This window comes from Hesperophylax consimilis, chromosome 8, assembly GCF_061612785.1.
Source record: "Hesperophylax consimilis isolate HC1 chromosome 8, BYU_Hcon_1.0, whole genome shotgun sequence".
Lineage (NCBI taxonomy): Eukaryota > Metazoa > Arthropoda > Insecta > Trichoptera > Limnephilidae > Hesperophylax > Hesperophylax consimilis.
The window spans coordinates 6,580,150-6,598,002 of NC_142843.1; the positions used below are offsets into that span (position 1 = coordinate 6,580,150).

Consider the following 17,853-nt stretch of genomic DNA (forward strand, 5'->3'; position numbering starts at 1 on the left):
TTCAAGCTATACAATTATTATTTAGTCTAACATACAGTAATATATATTTGGTGTATAAGCTTACATTTGACTTTATTTATAATCGAATTCATTAAATTACTTTGTGTAATTTATTATTAATGATCTTAAACATACGACGAGGCATGTATATATTGTTTGAAATAATCATTTCTCTTGTGGGTTGTATATGTATAAGTTATATCCATACCTCGTCAATTATAGTGAAAATAACGAGTGATTGATTTGGCTTACTCGTATTGTGTTGAAATATTATTATGTTAAATTGTTGGCTTCTATAGATGTATGATTTCTGAGAAATTCAAGGCAATCAGAAACGGATCCAAAATATTATGAAGGCGAACATTAAGGTTAAATTTCAATTGCTTAACTTCTGAATTGATTGAACGTTCAAAAGTTTTAATCGAAACAATTCTATCAATTTTAAATGGAAATAAACTTTATTGTCAGATCTAAGTAACGCGTGTCAGATTATTAATGGAAATTGGTAATTAGAAGTGTAGAATTTGGACCCGGGGAAATAGAAACAATGGTTTGATACTATTACGTCTCTTCTTAATCTCTACATTAAAATTACCCTTCATTTTCGTATAAAAAAATTACTTAACAATGGATGGGGAAAGATAAACTCAGAAATTTTTTTCCGGTAGAAACAATCGTTATATTTCAAATATGATTTGAGATTTTCACGGCCAAAAGTATTTTTGTTATTTGTTTTTGGGGTGTTATGCCGTGTTGCGCTAACTCCTTCTTTAGCCAACGTTTCGGACAGCATTGCAGTGTCCATCATCAGGGCAGATGTGTTATTGTATATGTGAATAAATAAAAACTGCAATGCTGTCCGAAACGTTGGCTAAAGAAGAAGTTAGCGCAACACGGCATAACACCCCAAAAACAAATAACAAAAATCGTTATATTTTATTAAAAATCACCCTCAAATGGTTTTAGAATGCTCTTTTCTTATTAACATTATATCGACGCTGGAAAGGTAAAAGGACGTAAGCGAAAACTTAGTTAAAAATGACTTAATCAAACAGTTCAGATTAGACTTTTTGTCTATCAAAACTGAACATTTAAATAATTTTTGACAAAATTGTCGCTTATGCCCTTTTGCCGTTCCGGCGTCGATATATTATAAAACAATTCATTGTTATTTTAATATTATACTGAGTTTTCATTACCATGATCATCTGTGGTTTGTAACGGATTTGACCTCCGAGTCTATTGATAGAACTGACAATACGAATAGATTTGGAATCACCCGAGCATCTAACTGACAATACAAATATATTCAGAAATACCCGCGCATCCAATCGATAATACGAATAGATTCGGAAACACCCGAGCATCCAATCGATAATACGAATAGATTCGGAAATACCCGAGTATCCAACCGACAATACGAATAGATTTGGAAACACCCGAGCATCTAACCGACAATACGAATAGATTAAGAAATACCCGAGCATCCAACCGACAATACAAATAGATTCGAAAACACCCGAGCATCCAACCGACAATACAAATAGATTTGCTATGTCGTGCACTCTAAAATCAATTCACGTTTGACCCGTATTCACCGCGGCTCCCTTACAGATTAATTGATTTTACAAGATAGCAAATACTACGCGAGCATTTGTGTACATCTCAATATAACGGGCGTAATTAGAGCAGTTACACAAATGTTACACAAATTCTTAGAAATTCCAGCTGAAGTTTTGCCACACTTAGAGAAAACAAATGCGTTAAACTATAGTTAAACTTTAAACAACATATGACAATAATTTACGCGGTTCTATTTGAGAAGTTTACGTATTTCATAAAAAACTGTTATTACGGCAATAAAAATTGTCGTATTTACAGAATGGATGTTCCAATCGACATAATTTTCCACATTTTTCATTACTGCTCGCCTTTAAGAATTTAAACTGCCATTAAAAATGTTTTAATTAAGAAGTCATCTTCGCAAACGTTTTTCTTTATTAACTTGACTATATTCACAAATAAAATATTCCTAGGAGTCCTATTTAAATAAATCTTCATTCAATGTTTGTTTCGCCGACGTTAATAAATTTTTTTTTATAAACGGAATCAGATATTCAAAAGTCATCAGACACCCGCGCTGAATAGATAAAAATATCATAATGAGTTTGTGATTCCAAAACAACTTTCTTTTTTGCGTAGGTAATTAATTAGGTATGTATCTACACATACCTATTTTTTGAAAAAAAAAATGGTATAGTGTTAAGGATTATATTTGGAATGTTATCTTAATACATTTAAACAGGAATAGATACATTTTTATAATATGTTTTCAAAATAAACAAACTTAAGTTGTGCGTTCATGTTCGCTTCATCTTAAATTTACAATAAGTCGTCGTTTGTTTGTACAAACATCACATTCATCTTTCTAGTAAACATTTATAAAATTCAGAGACTTATTTACAATCTCTGATATCCACCTCATTCGTATAATATGATATTATTATTACTTAGTCGCTAATAAAAAAGAGTTATGAGGGACATGGTTGTCACGGACAAGGTATTTTTTGAAATCCACGCTTAAATATTTTTTAAATATATTTTTTAAGAAAGATAATTTTTAACATGGAAAACAGGTTATTTTAGTAAATTAAAATATTGCTGCACTTGAAGTGGTCTACGAGCAACAAGTGCTGGTAGTATCAATTTATTTTGAAACAAGGCCCTTTAAGAGATCACATTCACTTTGAAGTGGTATCCATCGGCGAAATTTTATTATAATTTTAAATTCTCTTCCAGTCTTTTTCCACAATTCGTGTATATTCCAATTTGTATTCCGATTTTTATTATAATTACGTAATTACACCGATTAAGAGAAATCGTTTATATCATTCCACATTTATTTCGTGGTAACTTTTTATTTGCTGCTTCTTCAGTGATATGGCTTTCTTCGGTGTTAAATTTTAGCTGATATGGTTGTACAAGCACAACTGTTGAACAACATTATGCTTATTTTTTAATTCTTTAGTTTTTTTCCCCATTTCGATCTCTTTGTGTCTTTTTAGATTAGAGATCACTTACAAAATAATGAATATTAATGTTGAAAAATGTATCGTCTTTCTATTTCAAGGATTTAAATCTTCTCTTTGCATCGTTTTAGATGAGATGACTCAAAAATAAGTCATTTTAATGTATTAGAAAATTTAAATTTTTTAAGATTTTGATCTTCTAGGTATCAAAATTGAACTCCACAAAGCATTTAAGATTATAAATCGCTCAAAAGTTAATTAAAATAAATTATGAAATCTTTATTGTTTGCTTCCTTTTCCTTTAGCTTAGGTTTCAGACAGCCTGTACAGCAATGTTCATCATCAGGGGAGGTTGTGGTGAAAGTATGTTTATATGTGTAGAAATAACAGTGTGTGTTTTGCTTCTCTCCAGGAACGAATCCATTGTGACTTAGTCTGTTAGTATACAGTTAAGTTTCAAGTCTTGGAAATGTTGGTAGTGTTCCTATTGTTTGAACCAAAAGTCTTCGAAAGAGACATTTGTCGATAAAATTGGCATTGCAATATAAAACGAGCTTCTTGATTAACATTGATCTATTAGTATCGTTTTAAATTGTGCGTAGATCACTCAAAAGTTAACTGAAAATTAATGTTAAAATCTTGCTTCTCTTTAGGAAATAATCCATCTCGACCTAGTCTGTTTGAAAATATTTCTCTTGGCATAAATAGTTTAGTCTTGTGGTGGTGTTGGCTTTTAAGACAGGATGCAGGAGTTCCTCTTGCCGCCCGCGTGACGTTCCCTGATCTGCTGCAGATGGGCCAGTTGAGCGGGGGTGGGCATGGGAGCTACGGGGGCGGGTACTCCAGGCTGGGGCGGCGGTAGTGACTGCCTCCTGCGTCGTCGCAGGGCGGGGCTAAGGTTGTACTTCACCTTGGCCTGCGTGAGGAGCTCCTTGAAGACCTGTGTGACGTTGGTGCCATCCTTGGCGGAGGCCTCCACAAAGCCGTTCTCCCAGTCGACGGTCACGACTGATTCGGTTGTGTCGTAGTCCATCTGTCAAATGTAAAAAAATAATTAAATAAACAACGTCCATTAGCTTATATTTTGTTAACAAGAATTTTTTTTTCTGGATCAATGATATGGCACAGATTGTACAGGTTCATTAAACCACATTATTAATTGTGTTCTGATCTGTCCATGTATTTAACAGGTAGCAAATGTTATACAATTTTAAAAACCACACTGAACGAGAAATATTTTTTGATATCTTTGTAAGACTATTGCGGTTCATCTTTTTTACAGTAATTATAATGAATCAAAGTAATTTTTTCGAAAATCATGAAAACGAAGCTAGTGATTTCTGAGTGGTAGAAGTAACCCTAGTGGAACCCTCATAGTTCTACATATAAATCAAACATAGAAAGAGTTCAGAAAAAGTTTTTGAAATATGTCTCTTATCGCATGCGAAATGATGAAAACAATGTGTCCATGAACCTTAAAACTCTTGATCAACGCCGAGATATCAAAGACCTAGTAATGCTATATAAGATAATCCACTATTTTATTGATAGCCCATACCTTTTACAAAATATTCATTTCAGATATCCATTAAGGGTAACTCGATCTCCGGACACATTTTATATTCCTAAGAGCAATACTAATTATCTTGAAAATGTATTTATAAGAAGAAGCTGTAGCACCTTTAATAGATTATGCACAAATATCGATGTGTTCAATACGAGCCTCGCAGGATTCATAGCATTCCTAAGAGAGTAGCGTTCGATCGTTGCGGGAAACTTAGTAGTTTGTGTATTGTTTTTGTATGGGTTGAATCTGTAGTCTTTTTATTTTTATTTTTTTGGAGATGTTCCTTTTCTACTAGTTAGTATTTATATTGTATTGTATTATTTGTATTCATATGTTTTTCTGCCTTTATATAAAATGAATCTTCTGTGGAAACTTTACTGGTTTATGCAACTTGGTAAAAATGATTTGTATAAAAATATATTTGTATAACTGTTTGTTTCCCAAATAAAATAAAATAAAATATATATATATATTTTATTTTTTTAATTTTTTTTTAACTATGCAAATATACGCGACGATCGCCCCCAATTCAAGAGTAGCCATTATATGGTACCTTTGAGTGGTAGAAATAATTATGAAGATACCCGCGATGATCGCCCCCGATTCAATAGTAGCCCATCATATAGTACCTGCGAGTGGTAGAAATAATTATACAGATACCCGCGATGATCGCCCCCGATTCAATACTAGCCCATTATATGGTACCTGCGAGTGGCAGAAATAATTATGCAGATACCCGGGATGATCGCCCCCGATTCAATACTAGCCCATTATATGGTGGTGGTAGAAATAATTATGCAGATACCCGCGATGATCGCCCCCGATTCAATAGTAGCCCATTATATGGTACCTGTGAGTGGTAGAAATAATTATGCAGATACCCGCGATGATCAACACCGATTCAATACTAGCCCATTATATGGTACCTGCGAGTGGCAGAAATAATTATGCAGACACCCGCGATGATCGCCCCCCAATACAATAGTAGCCCATTATACGGTACCTGTGAAAACTACTGATTATTTTTGAAGTTGATTCGTTTTTTTTCCTCATTAATATTTACACGTACTGGCTACCAAAAATAGATTCTGGCCTTTCATAATACAGCCAACGCAAGATGTTCATTTTCACGAACTAAAAATTAAAAGAAATATGAATTCGAAGTTTTTTGTCTTGAGAAATTGTTTTCCTTTCCCCAAAAAATACATTGGCGCGTGGAAAGTTTGATAATCTGAATTCATAATGTTAAATTATAAAAGTTCTTGATTAAAAATTACCTGGAATTTCTTTCTCAAAATACCACTGTCTTAGCAGCTATTTATAAAAAATATGTAGTTGGAATTCTTATCTATGGAGATCGTTAAATAATAATAAAATATTAAATAAAAAGGAATACCGCACAAGAGTCCTAACTGCACCCAACCGTTTGGATACAGTGAGATTATGGCATCCCTTATTGGGGTATGTTGTGATGCTGAAGGTAGTGGGGAGGGGAAGGAGATGAAGAAGAAGAAGGTAGGGAAGTACCTGGATATTCAGATCTGGTCACCAAACACAGCAAAAGCCATTTCTATATGTTTTATTAATAGATATCTCAGTCAGTGTTGACACAAACATATTGTCACACAAATGCATTAGTCGTATACAACATGTTTCAAACACGTTATTCGACTTCAGATAAAAAATATCATGTAAAACTATTCGATCGTCTGCTAATTTTTTTCGGTTTTTGAAATTCTAAAATCGAATAGTTGTACTTAATGTCCCTTTTTGCTAAATACAGTGACATTTCGCAAGGATACCACTGTCGGAAGTGTATACATATAGGCACATTTGCACCAATACACATAATCTTAAGTATGTGTTGTTATTGGAGTCAGCTGTAATTGCGCCACCCGTAACACATTATCCATCTTACTAATTGGATTCTTACACGCCCGTTCAACGTTGGTGTGGTAAAGCTGGCTGGGAGCCTGTTTTAAGACCGTTTTAACCAATTAAACGCCATGATAATAATAATAATAATAATAATTGGATAATTTGTATAGCGCCGTTTTTGTGAAAAATCACCTCAAGGGCGCTGTACAATTTATTTCCTAGGATCTACATTTGTTATTTAGACCAACTGTGCCAGCACGAGGTTCGTCATCCGTTCAGGCATGTGTCTGCCGCCAATATAGCGCTGACATGTATCTGCTGCCAATAAAGAGCGCTGACACAACATCCTCACATAGACAACAAACCTTGGCAGCACCGCTGTGACGCTCGACGAAGACAGAAGATGGAGACTCTGCTGCAAGATTCCTAGGTAGCGAAGGAACTGTACCAGCTGCTGCAGGGAGAGAGACTACCCCGTCCACCAACTGTGCCAGCACGAGGCTCGTCATCCGTTCAGGCATGTGTCCGCCGCTAATATAGCGCTGACATGTGTCTGCTGCCAATAAAGAGCGCCGACACAATATCCTCACATAGATAACAGACCTTGGCAGCACCGCTGTGCAAAATCACCTCATCCTAGTTTACCTTAGTCTCTCCAGTCACCTCCCAGCCTTTCATGCCACCTAGTGCATCCTCTCGACCCTTTCAGACTCCTTCCTGGCTCCAATACATTCTTTCTATTGTCGTGATCCGACGATTTCACACCTCTGTCTCAGACCCTTAGGGCTCGCTTATCGCAGGCTATCATAAGCAAAATCTTGAACCAAAGTCAAAGTGAAGTTTATGAGTGTCATCTGTAACAAAATACATAAACAAAAACAGAAAATAAAAACAAAGACAAAAACTTTAAACAAAATATGGCTTATCTGTCCTCCATGCAGACATCCTCGGTTGAAAAGGTCCCGTAAATCCCAACACCACTTGACACTTGAGTCAGGTATAAAATCTTCGACTGCATTGAGAAATCTTCGTTCTAGCTTCACTTTTAAAAATTAATCGGTTTAAAATGCTATAATAATTGCAAATTCCGGCTAAACGGTAGAAGTTACGCACATTTCGTGAAATAAGAAGGTAAGCACTATATAAAACACGGATGCTGAACAATTTTCAGCGATCTCTTAGCAAGGGAAACCTTCTGAAAGGATCAAACAAACCGGAGCGGTTAAAACACGTCCGCAACGAAGAACCATACGTTATGGTAATTAATCAAGTTTTTCAATATTCTGACCTTACGACCCGATTTTCATTAAAATCAAGTTTTTTAGTAATGCTGTTAATCTTTTACAAAAAAGTAACCGATGGCCCTGTTGAAAAAATATATTGCGACTGTTTGAACCAAAAGAACTTTTTATCAATAAAAATGGCATTGCAGTATGTAACGTGATGCTTGAACAAGCGAATGAGTACCACCTCCACATCTGTGAAGAGGTCGGTAGACCTTGATCTGAGTTCAAGACCCTTGTCTTTGAATGTCAGGTAACGAGGAGTTATGCATCGCGAATTTTCTTCACATTTAATGCTCACATCAGCGCAAATCATTGAATTGTAATACAAGGTAGTAAAATATTACAATGCTGATGCGTAGAATCCTTGGAAAAATACATGTCTCTAACTAACTAATTAACTAACTTACTATCACGCCATTTCGCGCAGGGGTAGGCAGAGAGGACTGACTGCCAAACAACTGGGTCAGGCACACACTCCTTGCCCCATTCACATATCGTCTCATACATACTTTTCTGTTATACAAACTCTTGACATGGCCCCACTCAAGTACTTGGTGCACTTGATCGTGCCATGTATTCCTCCGGCGTCCAGCATTCATATTCGCGTCATGTATTCTCCTTACACTCATTTCTTCGTTCATTCGCTCTAAATTTCAAAACCATCTAAGCGTCCCTTTCTTAATCTTACTCATAAAGCTTACATCAACATTTAATTCTTTGCAAATCAATAGTTTTACTACACATACGTCTCAGGGATGTCATTTCCACAGCATCCAGTCTATTTTTACCTTTTCTCCGCCAATTCCATACCGCACGGATAAATCATCAAAATGATAAGTCATCACATCTTTAAAAAGTTATATAAAGTCATGGAAAGTGATGAAACAAAAAAATTATCAACTGGGTTATTTAGGCTAGGTTAGGTTAGGTTTAAATTTCATTTTTTTTTCATCGTTTCTAATGACTTTATATCACTTTTTAAATGTGTGTTGAATTGTCACTGTGTTGAGTTATCATGAAACCCTGGAAAACATCAGGGTAGGTATCAGCACCCCACTGTGGACTGCTAGCTTCGCTTCTTTAAAAATTTTTTGCTAACGCAAACCAGTTTAGTCCTCCATTAATGGAGTTACCTGCATTTTCACTTTTTTCAATATCTCTATCTGCCTTTCCATCTCCCGTAAACATACTTTCCAATTGCATAAAATCATTCACCTGCTCCAAGTATTCATCATTCACAACTGTATTGCATAATGTTTTCGTTATCTCTCTTTCAAAGAGAAAAATAAAAAATAAACTTACTTAAATTCTTCTAAAATAAACTTACTTAAATTAAATTCTAATAAACTTACTTAAATTCATCATTTATTCATTCTTCCTACATACTTCGTTCATCCAAAATACTAGATTTAAATATTGAAAATCAGCACCGCGTTATCAGCAAAAGCAAAAGAAATCAAATAAAATAAGAATGCACTAGATGTATCTAATATCATTGTTTAAAAATATTACATTATGTTATAACGTAATACAGAGAAATATTACTACACATAGCTACCTAATTACTTCGTAACTAATGGATTACTTGCCTTATCGTGTAAGTAGAGAGTTTAAATACACGGTGTCCGGAAACTCGCAGTACAAGCGGGAAACTGGAGAATCTACACCACATGGGGAACCCAAATAAACATAAAGTTTTTTGATTTGAGCATTTTCACAAAAAAAAAAAACAAAAAAAAATATTTTTCGGCTATTTTAGGGTTAATGTTTTTTTCTGGTCTTTAGGGTTGAACAACAGATGTTTTAACCTTGCAGAGCAGAAATATTTTATGATTACACCGGATTAAATGAAGGGTGATTTCAAAATAATGCTTCAAATCCGAGTTTCTTCATTTGTTTTACTTTCAAATAGTTTTAATTAGTTGGGTACTTTGATCTTCAGTAATAATTTATAAGAATTTTATTAAAAAAAAAAAAAAATAAAATAAACTTCTAACTCGATTTACTCGATAACGAAAGCTCAAATCAAAAAAAAATATACTACAAAATCGACTCCAAATGTGATGTAGATTCACCAGTTTCCCGCTTGTACTACGAGTTTCCGGACATCCTGTATATGTTACCATGGTATAGATATGTACTTGTGATGTTTTTGATAACTTGTTACAACGATTACAATATTACAATTTCAATGAAAGAAAATCGATATATAATTTAAACCAACCTCTCGGGAGTTATCAGCCAAGTCCAATTTGTTTCCAACCACGACGATGGGTACAGCCGTGCTGGCTTTGGTCTCGTGAATCTGGTCCCTGATCATCCGGACTTCTTCAAAGGTTGCCATATCTGTCACATCGTACACCAGGATGAAGGCATCAGCTGATGATATGGACAAAGCCCTCATGGCTGGGAATTCAAAGGCTCCAGATGTGTCCAGGATATCCAGGGTGAGCTGGACCCCCTGAACGGAGAAGTCCCCGTGGTGCATCTCTTCCACTGTTCTCTTGTACTTGGGGGAGAAGGTGTTGTAGAGGAAGCGGGCTATGATGGAGGACTTGCCGACCTTGGCAGATCCCATGACGACTATCTTGTGCCTGACGTTGTTGGATGATAGGTTTCCGCTGCTTGAATTCGTGTCCTCGGTCCTGTCGTTTCTGTGCAAAAAGCATCACAGACAATAAATCTACTCAGCGTTTAAATAAATCGCGTGTAAAATTTAGGAACAACTTTTTCTTTAACTTAATTTGAAGGTTTTTTCCATCAATCTAATATATCATTGAATAAGAAAAATCTTAATGAAACATGAAACAGCACAAGTCAGAGACGTTCTCCCAGTAAGGAAGTGATCGTGGGTTCAATTCCCAATTCCCAGTATTATCTTTTTTATAATCAAACGTAAAATTGATGGCTAAAATCTTCAAAAAGTTTAAAAAAAGGTATGAAAAAAGGTAAAGGTATTCCGGTAAAATAAAAAGTTAATTTTATGTTCGTATTATTGTGACATGTATTTTATAACCAGGAACCATGCGTTTCGTGTAAGAAACTATAATAATGTCACTTTAAATAGTTAATATATTTAGAATTCATTTTAATATTCCCCTGTCAGTAAGGTTCCTTGTGAAAGTGAAGTAATATATTAGTGCTTTGTTTCATTATTTTTTCTTAGATGATATTTTCTAGAAACAAATATTGAAGAAGAGACGAATAAAACATAAAAGAGTTGTAATAACTGACTTATGATTGGTACGCCTGTCGTCTTCCGGCTCCTCTTTGAGGAAAGAGGGCTGCAGGCTGAACCTCCTCCGGAACTGGTGGCGCCCCTTCATGCCGGAAGCGGAAGTGTGCGCGGGGGACATGCGCAGACAACGGCTTCTCTTCCGCCCGCTGCAAACAAGCCGCGTCCTTACAAAGCCGCCCTAAAACCGACCTTTTGCTGTGATTTGTAGTAATCAGGTCAGTTGATGACACTGTTTTATACTTTTCAGTTAATACGAGTCAATATTTTTTGATTTATCACAAGTTACAACTTTTTTAAAACTTTGCCACAAGTTTATCACTGCTGCAACTTAAAGTACTAGTTAAAAAAGCACTATTTTTTATTTCACTTAAATGATAATGCCCGTGTTTTTTTCCAAAGGGGTTGAATTCCTGAAACAATAAAGAGACCAATTAATACCACTTTGTTTTTTTTGTCTTTTTAAAAGAAAATCAAACATTACCGGATTACGAATAACCTGACAATATTTGAAAATATCCTACTACCACCTAAGTAAGTGATAAATGTTGCTTGTATTGTGATGGAGAACTTAGCCAGCCGAGGAATATAACACCTTACGCCTGGGTGGAACCCAAACGCGATGCCAACTTTGCCACTGACAGGTCAAAACGCATGATTTTTTTAATGGGTAAGACTACCCTTTACATTTGAGGAATATTATTCGGCCAAGTCAAAGGGGGAAGGAGATGGAAAAGATAATGATGGAATGTTTTTATTTTTATTTTGTTTAAAATTTTATAATTTCTGAGGCCCCCATTTCATTATTTAAAGATTTTTTGTTGTAATATAACCATTTTTTATTCATTAATCCATACCTTAATTTTTTTTGAGAATTTTTTTTATTTAATTTTTTGTGTCGAATGTAAGATTGTTGAATGCTTTTAATGCCTGGTATTTTTAGTGTCTTTGTCCAAAGCAGGTGCTAATCGATAGAGTTTTTATGTTTTGTATGTACGATCGTCTACCTGGTCTATTAATGTCAGATCTGATCGCTTAAGCCCTCTAAAACCTTTTCAAGCAATAATTCTACGACAATTCATGGTCTCTCGTGATGATGAAGCTAGTATAGAACGAGGTGCAAATAATTTATTTTTGCCTAGGCTGGGTATCGAACTCTCCACTTCTGGGTCGGAGTTTGGACATTTAAGTTATTGCTTCTGTCACGAAGGTCGCGAGTTCAAAATCAGGTGTTGGCAAAATAAAATATCTATCCATTGAAAAAATTTCTTAAAAAGGTTTTTATATAAAATTAAATTCAACAAAATTAAACACCTCCCATCCTATTGACATCGGCAATACAAATGGAATGAAGAATAATCATTTCATCGCATTGTTATTTTTTCAATTACGTGTAGCGATTTCTTTAGCACGGCAAGAAAAACATTTGTCACCGGTGATTACTTTTGGAAAAGCAGAGAAACTTCGACACTTTAGACAAATGTTGAATGATAAAAAACACTCAGTTGTAGGTATTTCTGAAACATACATATATACGTGGGTTGAAAAAGTGTACGCAGTAGTAAGAAAATGTTGGATGCTAAAAAATATTATGTATCACCATCTTTGAAGACAGAAAGTATGCATATATAGCATGGGTACATTTAATAATGTAATGTTATGTTGTAATATTATATTGTAAAATTATATAATGTCATATTGTAGAATTATATAATGTTATATTTTTATATTAAATAATGTTGTTTTGTAATGATTTGTTGAAATATTTCATAATTTTATTTTGTAATATTAAATAACGTTATGTTATAATATTATTATGTTGTAATATTATATGATGTTATATTTAAGTAAAATATAATGTAATGTTGTAATTTTATGTAATGTTATGTTGTAATATTATGTACTGTTATATTGTAATATTATATATTGATATTTTGTAACATTATATAATGTTTTGTTGTTATATTATATAATGATATGTTTTAATATTACATAATGTTATGTTTTTTATCGTACAGGTAAAGCTTTTTTATAATGTTCTTTAAAAATAATCGTGAAATCAATTGCTTTAACTTTTGGTAAAATAAAATAATTTTATCGCACGACTGATTCCAAATTATGAAAAAAAGTTCCCGCGTACATATATATCACACATATATTTTTAGTAGAGATAGTCTATTACATTTTAATGTTATTATATTTTTTTAAACACTGTCCGTAGTAAAATCAACTTCTACTTCAACTCCTACTTTAAATAGTCTCGTCCATAAAAAATCAGTATATTTTAAATGAATACCATACAAGGAATGGTAGGACTATTGTATCCCCAATTTGGTCGGGGTTGGTTATGAGGCTAACGGGAATGGGGAGGGGAAAGAGATGTGGTAGAGGAATGTTCTTGGCTGCCCACTTAATACGTCTTTGCGGTCTTTAACCAGAGCGATTTTCTTACGAGACATCTTATATTCATATTAGGCAGAGATTTTCCCTGTGATCATACTCTAAGCCCTCGTGTTATTCATCCAAGAGACTCCCCTTTAAACACGATTGCTCAAATACTATCAAACGACTTTTTTACTACTACTATCAAACGATTTTTTTACTATTATTTTTGTTATTATATTTATTTTACTATTTTTTACTAAACATTTGGTTTATATATAAATTGTTAATTAACAGCCTCAGAACAGACTTTGTCTAGTGAGGAGGGTAATGAAAGAAAAAACATCTCTACAGAACCAACCTTAAATAAACGCGCGGGTTGCCGGCACTGAAACTGAAACTGACCTTGATTACTGAGCGTAGCGAAGTCCTGCTTTAACTCAACCGTTTGGCTTTTCACATATCTGTAAATTTGTTTGTATGTTCCGTTTCCGTTTTAGAAAATCTACTGCCATTTCTGTATTATCTATATTATTCGCGCAAGCGTTACTTTGATTAAGGTTTAGTAAGGATTATTTTTACAAATGTGAAATCACCGTTTTTATTTGGACTTTCTTGTTTGCGCTTTTTTTCTCAATATTGTGGGCTACGCCTACAGGTACATGTAGGTATACCTGCCTGAAGAAAGTTTGAAGAAAAGAACCATCATTGAGATAATGACGTTTCTTTGGACAAATTTTAATATTCCCCATTCGAGCGATTTGCGCCATAAATATACATTTACCATTTTCTTTAATTGATACCATTCCTCAAAATATTAAAAACTAAACATATAAAACTGATTATTGCTGTTTAAAGCCAATGAATCCACCTAGATTTCACCCCTTATACCATATTCTTAGGTTCTATAAATTTGGCACATTATGGCTAGCGATGGATCAAAACGTTTTCGCAAACTTGGCATAATATGCCTGAAATCGCTCAACTGGTTATTTGAAATAAAAAGTTACACAATATACATGGTTTATTAGTAGGTAAGTATGTAAGTATCTACTTACAAATCATCAGAAAAAAATTGTTTTTTCATTCTTTAAAAAAGAGAAAATAAACAGAGCTTTTTTGACGTTAGATCTACTGTTCACAGAACTACTAGTTAAATGCTTCGCTTTATCGAGTAGAATAATATTTCAGTTCTCCGATGCAAATTGCTTAAAACCACACAAAACGTTGATATTTTTAATATTTATGTAATCACAAATAACACTGCGCCAGTTGATAATCAGATTCAAACGGAATTGCGAGAACCCAATTTAAATGTAAATTGAAGTCGCTGACAAATAATGATGCCAAAACTGTGACAGCCTCCACACGAAATTATCGCATTTTCGCAAATGGAGCATTGTTATATTTTCGAGTACGCGGCAATTAAATATTATAATAGAACGTTTACATATGGAGATTTCTAAACTAACAACATAGGGGAGCATCACGCGAACGGAACAGATTTTGATTGTGGCCCTGTAGATAAGAACACGCAACATTTGCTCAAATCGTGAATGTGGCAAGCTCATTGACATTATGTATTTACTTAAGTACAATGGGGAATTTTTATGGAACACCGTTGAGAATGTGGTGAGAGATTTTAAGTTTATTTTTCTGATTATGATTATCATACAAAAAATGTGTGACTTTAATATTTTCATACAGAATCATTGATTTCAAAAACTATCTAAAACCGCACATTGACCGGTCGGTGGCCGAGTTGACATCGCGTTTGAGTCCCACCCAGGCGTAGTGTGTTCAATTCCCCGGCTGGCTAAGTCCTCCATCACAACACAAGCAACATTTTCCGATTAGTGTGGCGGTAGTAGGAGATTTTCAAATATTGTCAGGTTTTTTTTATATTTTTTTTATAGTGAATACCTCACAAGAATCCCAACTGCTCCCGTCTGGAGCCAGTGAGACTATGGCATTCCCGATTGGGGGATGTTGTGAGGCTAAAGGTAAGTGGGGAAGGGAAAGAGGAAGGTGGGGAAGTACCTATCTATTCAGATCTAGTCACTAAACACGGCTAAAGCCATTTGGAGCAACGTTTCAATTCTGAATGGTGGTCTTACACCAGGGCGATACTGGTAGTATCTTTCACTCTGGAACGTGCCGCAAATATACTATATATTATATTTTAATTAATTAATTGTGAAATAACACAAATTAATCAAATAAAATTTATTTGCGCACGCCGGGTTCGAACCCGCGACCTTCGGAATGGCAGTCCAATGCGTTACCACTGGACTATGCCGGCCGTCCGGTTATCCGTAACCCGAGAATGTTTGTCTTGCTTTAAAAAAAAACTGTTCTAACTGGCTACAATTTCATTACGACATAGAAAACGCCAATGGATGGTGAGACAGATGTCACCAAAGTTGCCTGGCTTGACGTCAACATTGCCAAATTTACAAATTAAAGCGAACATATATGATTTAAGATTTTCACGGCCAAAAGTATTTTTGTTATTTGTTTTTGGGGTGTTATGCCGTGTTGCGCTAACTCCTTCTTTAGCCTGCAATGCTGTCCGAAACGTTGGCTAAAGAAGGAGTTAGCGCAACACGGCATAACACCCCAAAAACAAATAACAAAAATAAAACGAACATATTGTTTTAGCGGCAAATCGAAAATGCCACAGTTAAATCGTTGTCCAAAATTTATTCGTCAATGTAAAAATATCTACTTTAAAATAATTACTTTATTATATTTTTTTCTTCATTTTTTCGAGATTATGAGAAAAAAATAGTGATATTACCAAATTAAAATTTATAATCATTGGCTACGGATTTAGGATTCATACTTTTGATACAACTTACAAGAAATGATATATTTATTTACAATTTCTCCATAGAACGGTTTCTGGATACACCAATATATAACGGACAGTAGACAATGTAGACATTTTCAAGTGTAACATGAAAACATATAAAATGCAACTTACTAAACTGATAACTTATTTTTTATTTTGTGAAATAATCCTATCATCTTAGTTTATTTTATTGTTTTTTATTATAATCGTGCGAAAACTGTATTACTACTAACTGTCTTTAATTGTTTTATAACATTTTGTAATTCCTTATAACGTTTATTTTTTATATTTCTTTGTCATTTATAAATATATTTTATAGGTATTTTTATTTTTTTTAATTTTTTATTTAACAATTTTTTATATAAGATAATGTGTCCTTACTGGGGTACCCCGTTCTAAGGTCACATTGTACATGGTTATATGTTTGAAATATTATAAGTACATATGTTAAAATACTACATAGAAAATTAAAAAACAATATTTAGAGAAAAAATAAAACATAATACGAGCTTTAGTCTTTGTTTGGTTGCAAAATTATATCTATATTCTTCCTTCCCTTTTCCATAATCCATTTCTTAATGTTTCTTTTGAAGTCAGTTATTTTTTTAATGTTTTTTATTTCAAAAGGGAGGACATTAAATAATTTTATAGAATAATACTGCATATTTCTTTGTCCAAAAGTTGTTTTAGTTGTAGGTTGATGTAACATGTATTGTAATGTGGATCTTGTGAGTCTGTCTGAGTTTGTCTGTGTAAAGTTGTCCTGGTTATTGAATGCGTAAATTAGTATATCTTTTGCGTATAATTGTTTTGGTGTCATTACATTCAGGGTTTTAAAAACATATTCGGTAGGAGTTCTGATGGGGATCCTAAGTATAATTTTGAGAATTGCCTTTTGTGTTATGAGGACTGGTTTTATAGTGGAATTGCAAAAAGGTGCAAATATTGAATCAACGACTAGAATTAATTGAACATTATTGGTCTAATATTGTAAATAATTGCTGTTTTTGCTAAATATATAAATAAGAAGAATAAAAATTTGAGTATAATGTAAGCATAAAAACGTTTTGGGGGCAGTTTTACTATTTTGTGACGTACGTCAAAAGATAGTTGATGAACTGTCAATAAGTGACGTTAAAAATGTTTAATGGTCAATGCTGAGTCGCTCTGTTGATCGGCGAGCTCTGATAGGTAGAAGTCCACTCTTTCGCAGCATAAAAAAGTGCATCAGATCTTCAAAAAGTGTACTAATTAGACACATATAAGGTAATCTATTTCAAAATAGGCCAGTTGTTTCACAGAATTTGAACAATTCGTAAAATTTAAAAGTTAATATTTAAGTTCTATTTTTATTCAATCATGGGCCGGTTGTTTTGTGGTGCTTAGCGGAACTTGAAACTTAAATATGAAATTTGATTAATAAATCAAATTTTGCGAAACAACCTGCCCTAAGTATAGTTCCAGAGATTAACATAAAAAAATGTTTTAAAAAAACTAACTTATTATAAAAGTAAAGCCTCGTCAAAGCTATGGTGAAATATTGCCATTCAGAATCGGATGATTGCTTTCACTGTGTTTAGTTACCAGGTATGAATCGAATGATTGCTTTCACTGTGTTTGGT

The 17,853-nt window shown here is 33.9% G+C and overlaps 1 protein-coding gene across 2 annotated transcripts in view; it reads right to left on the bottom strand.

Moving 5' to 3' along the window:
• Window positions 1-927: 927 nt before the first annotated feature.
• The window catches only part of LOC149421491 (ras-related protein Rap-1), a 156,310-nt gene continuing 139,384 nt past the window's right edge, over window positions 928-17,853 (bottom strand). Inside the window, exons 2-4 of one of the 2 annotated variants that reach the window (XM_089634414.1) lie at window positions 10,995-11,408; window positions 9,985-10,405; window positions 928-4,062 (exon numbers count right to left, since the gene is read on the bottom strand). In XM_089634414.1, coding sequence (XP_089490540.1) covers window positions 3,763-4,062; window positions 9,985-10,405; window positions 10,995-11,116 — 843 coding nt within the window. In that variant the 5' untranslated portion in view covers window positions 11,117-11,408 and the 3' untranslated portion in view covers window positions 928-3,762. Of the gene's footprint in view, window positions 4,063-9,984; window positions 10,415-10,994; window positions 11,409-17,853 lie in introns of both variants that reach the window. The other variant, XM_089634413.1, reaches the window with a different exon arrangement.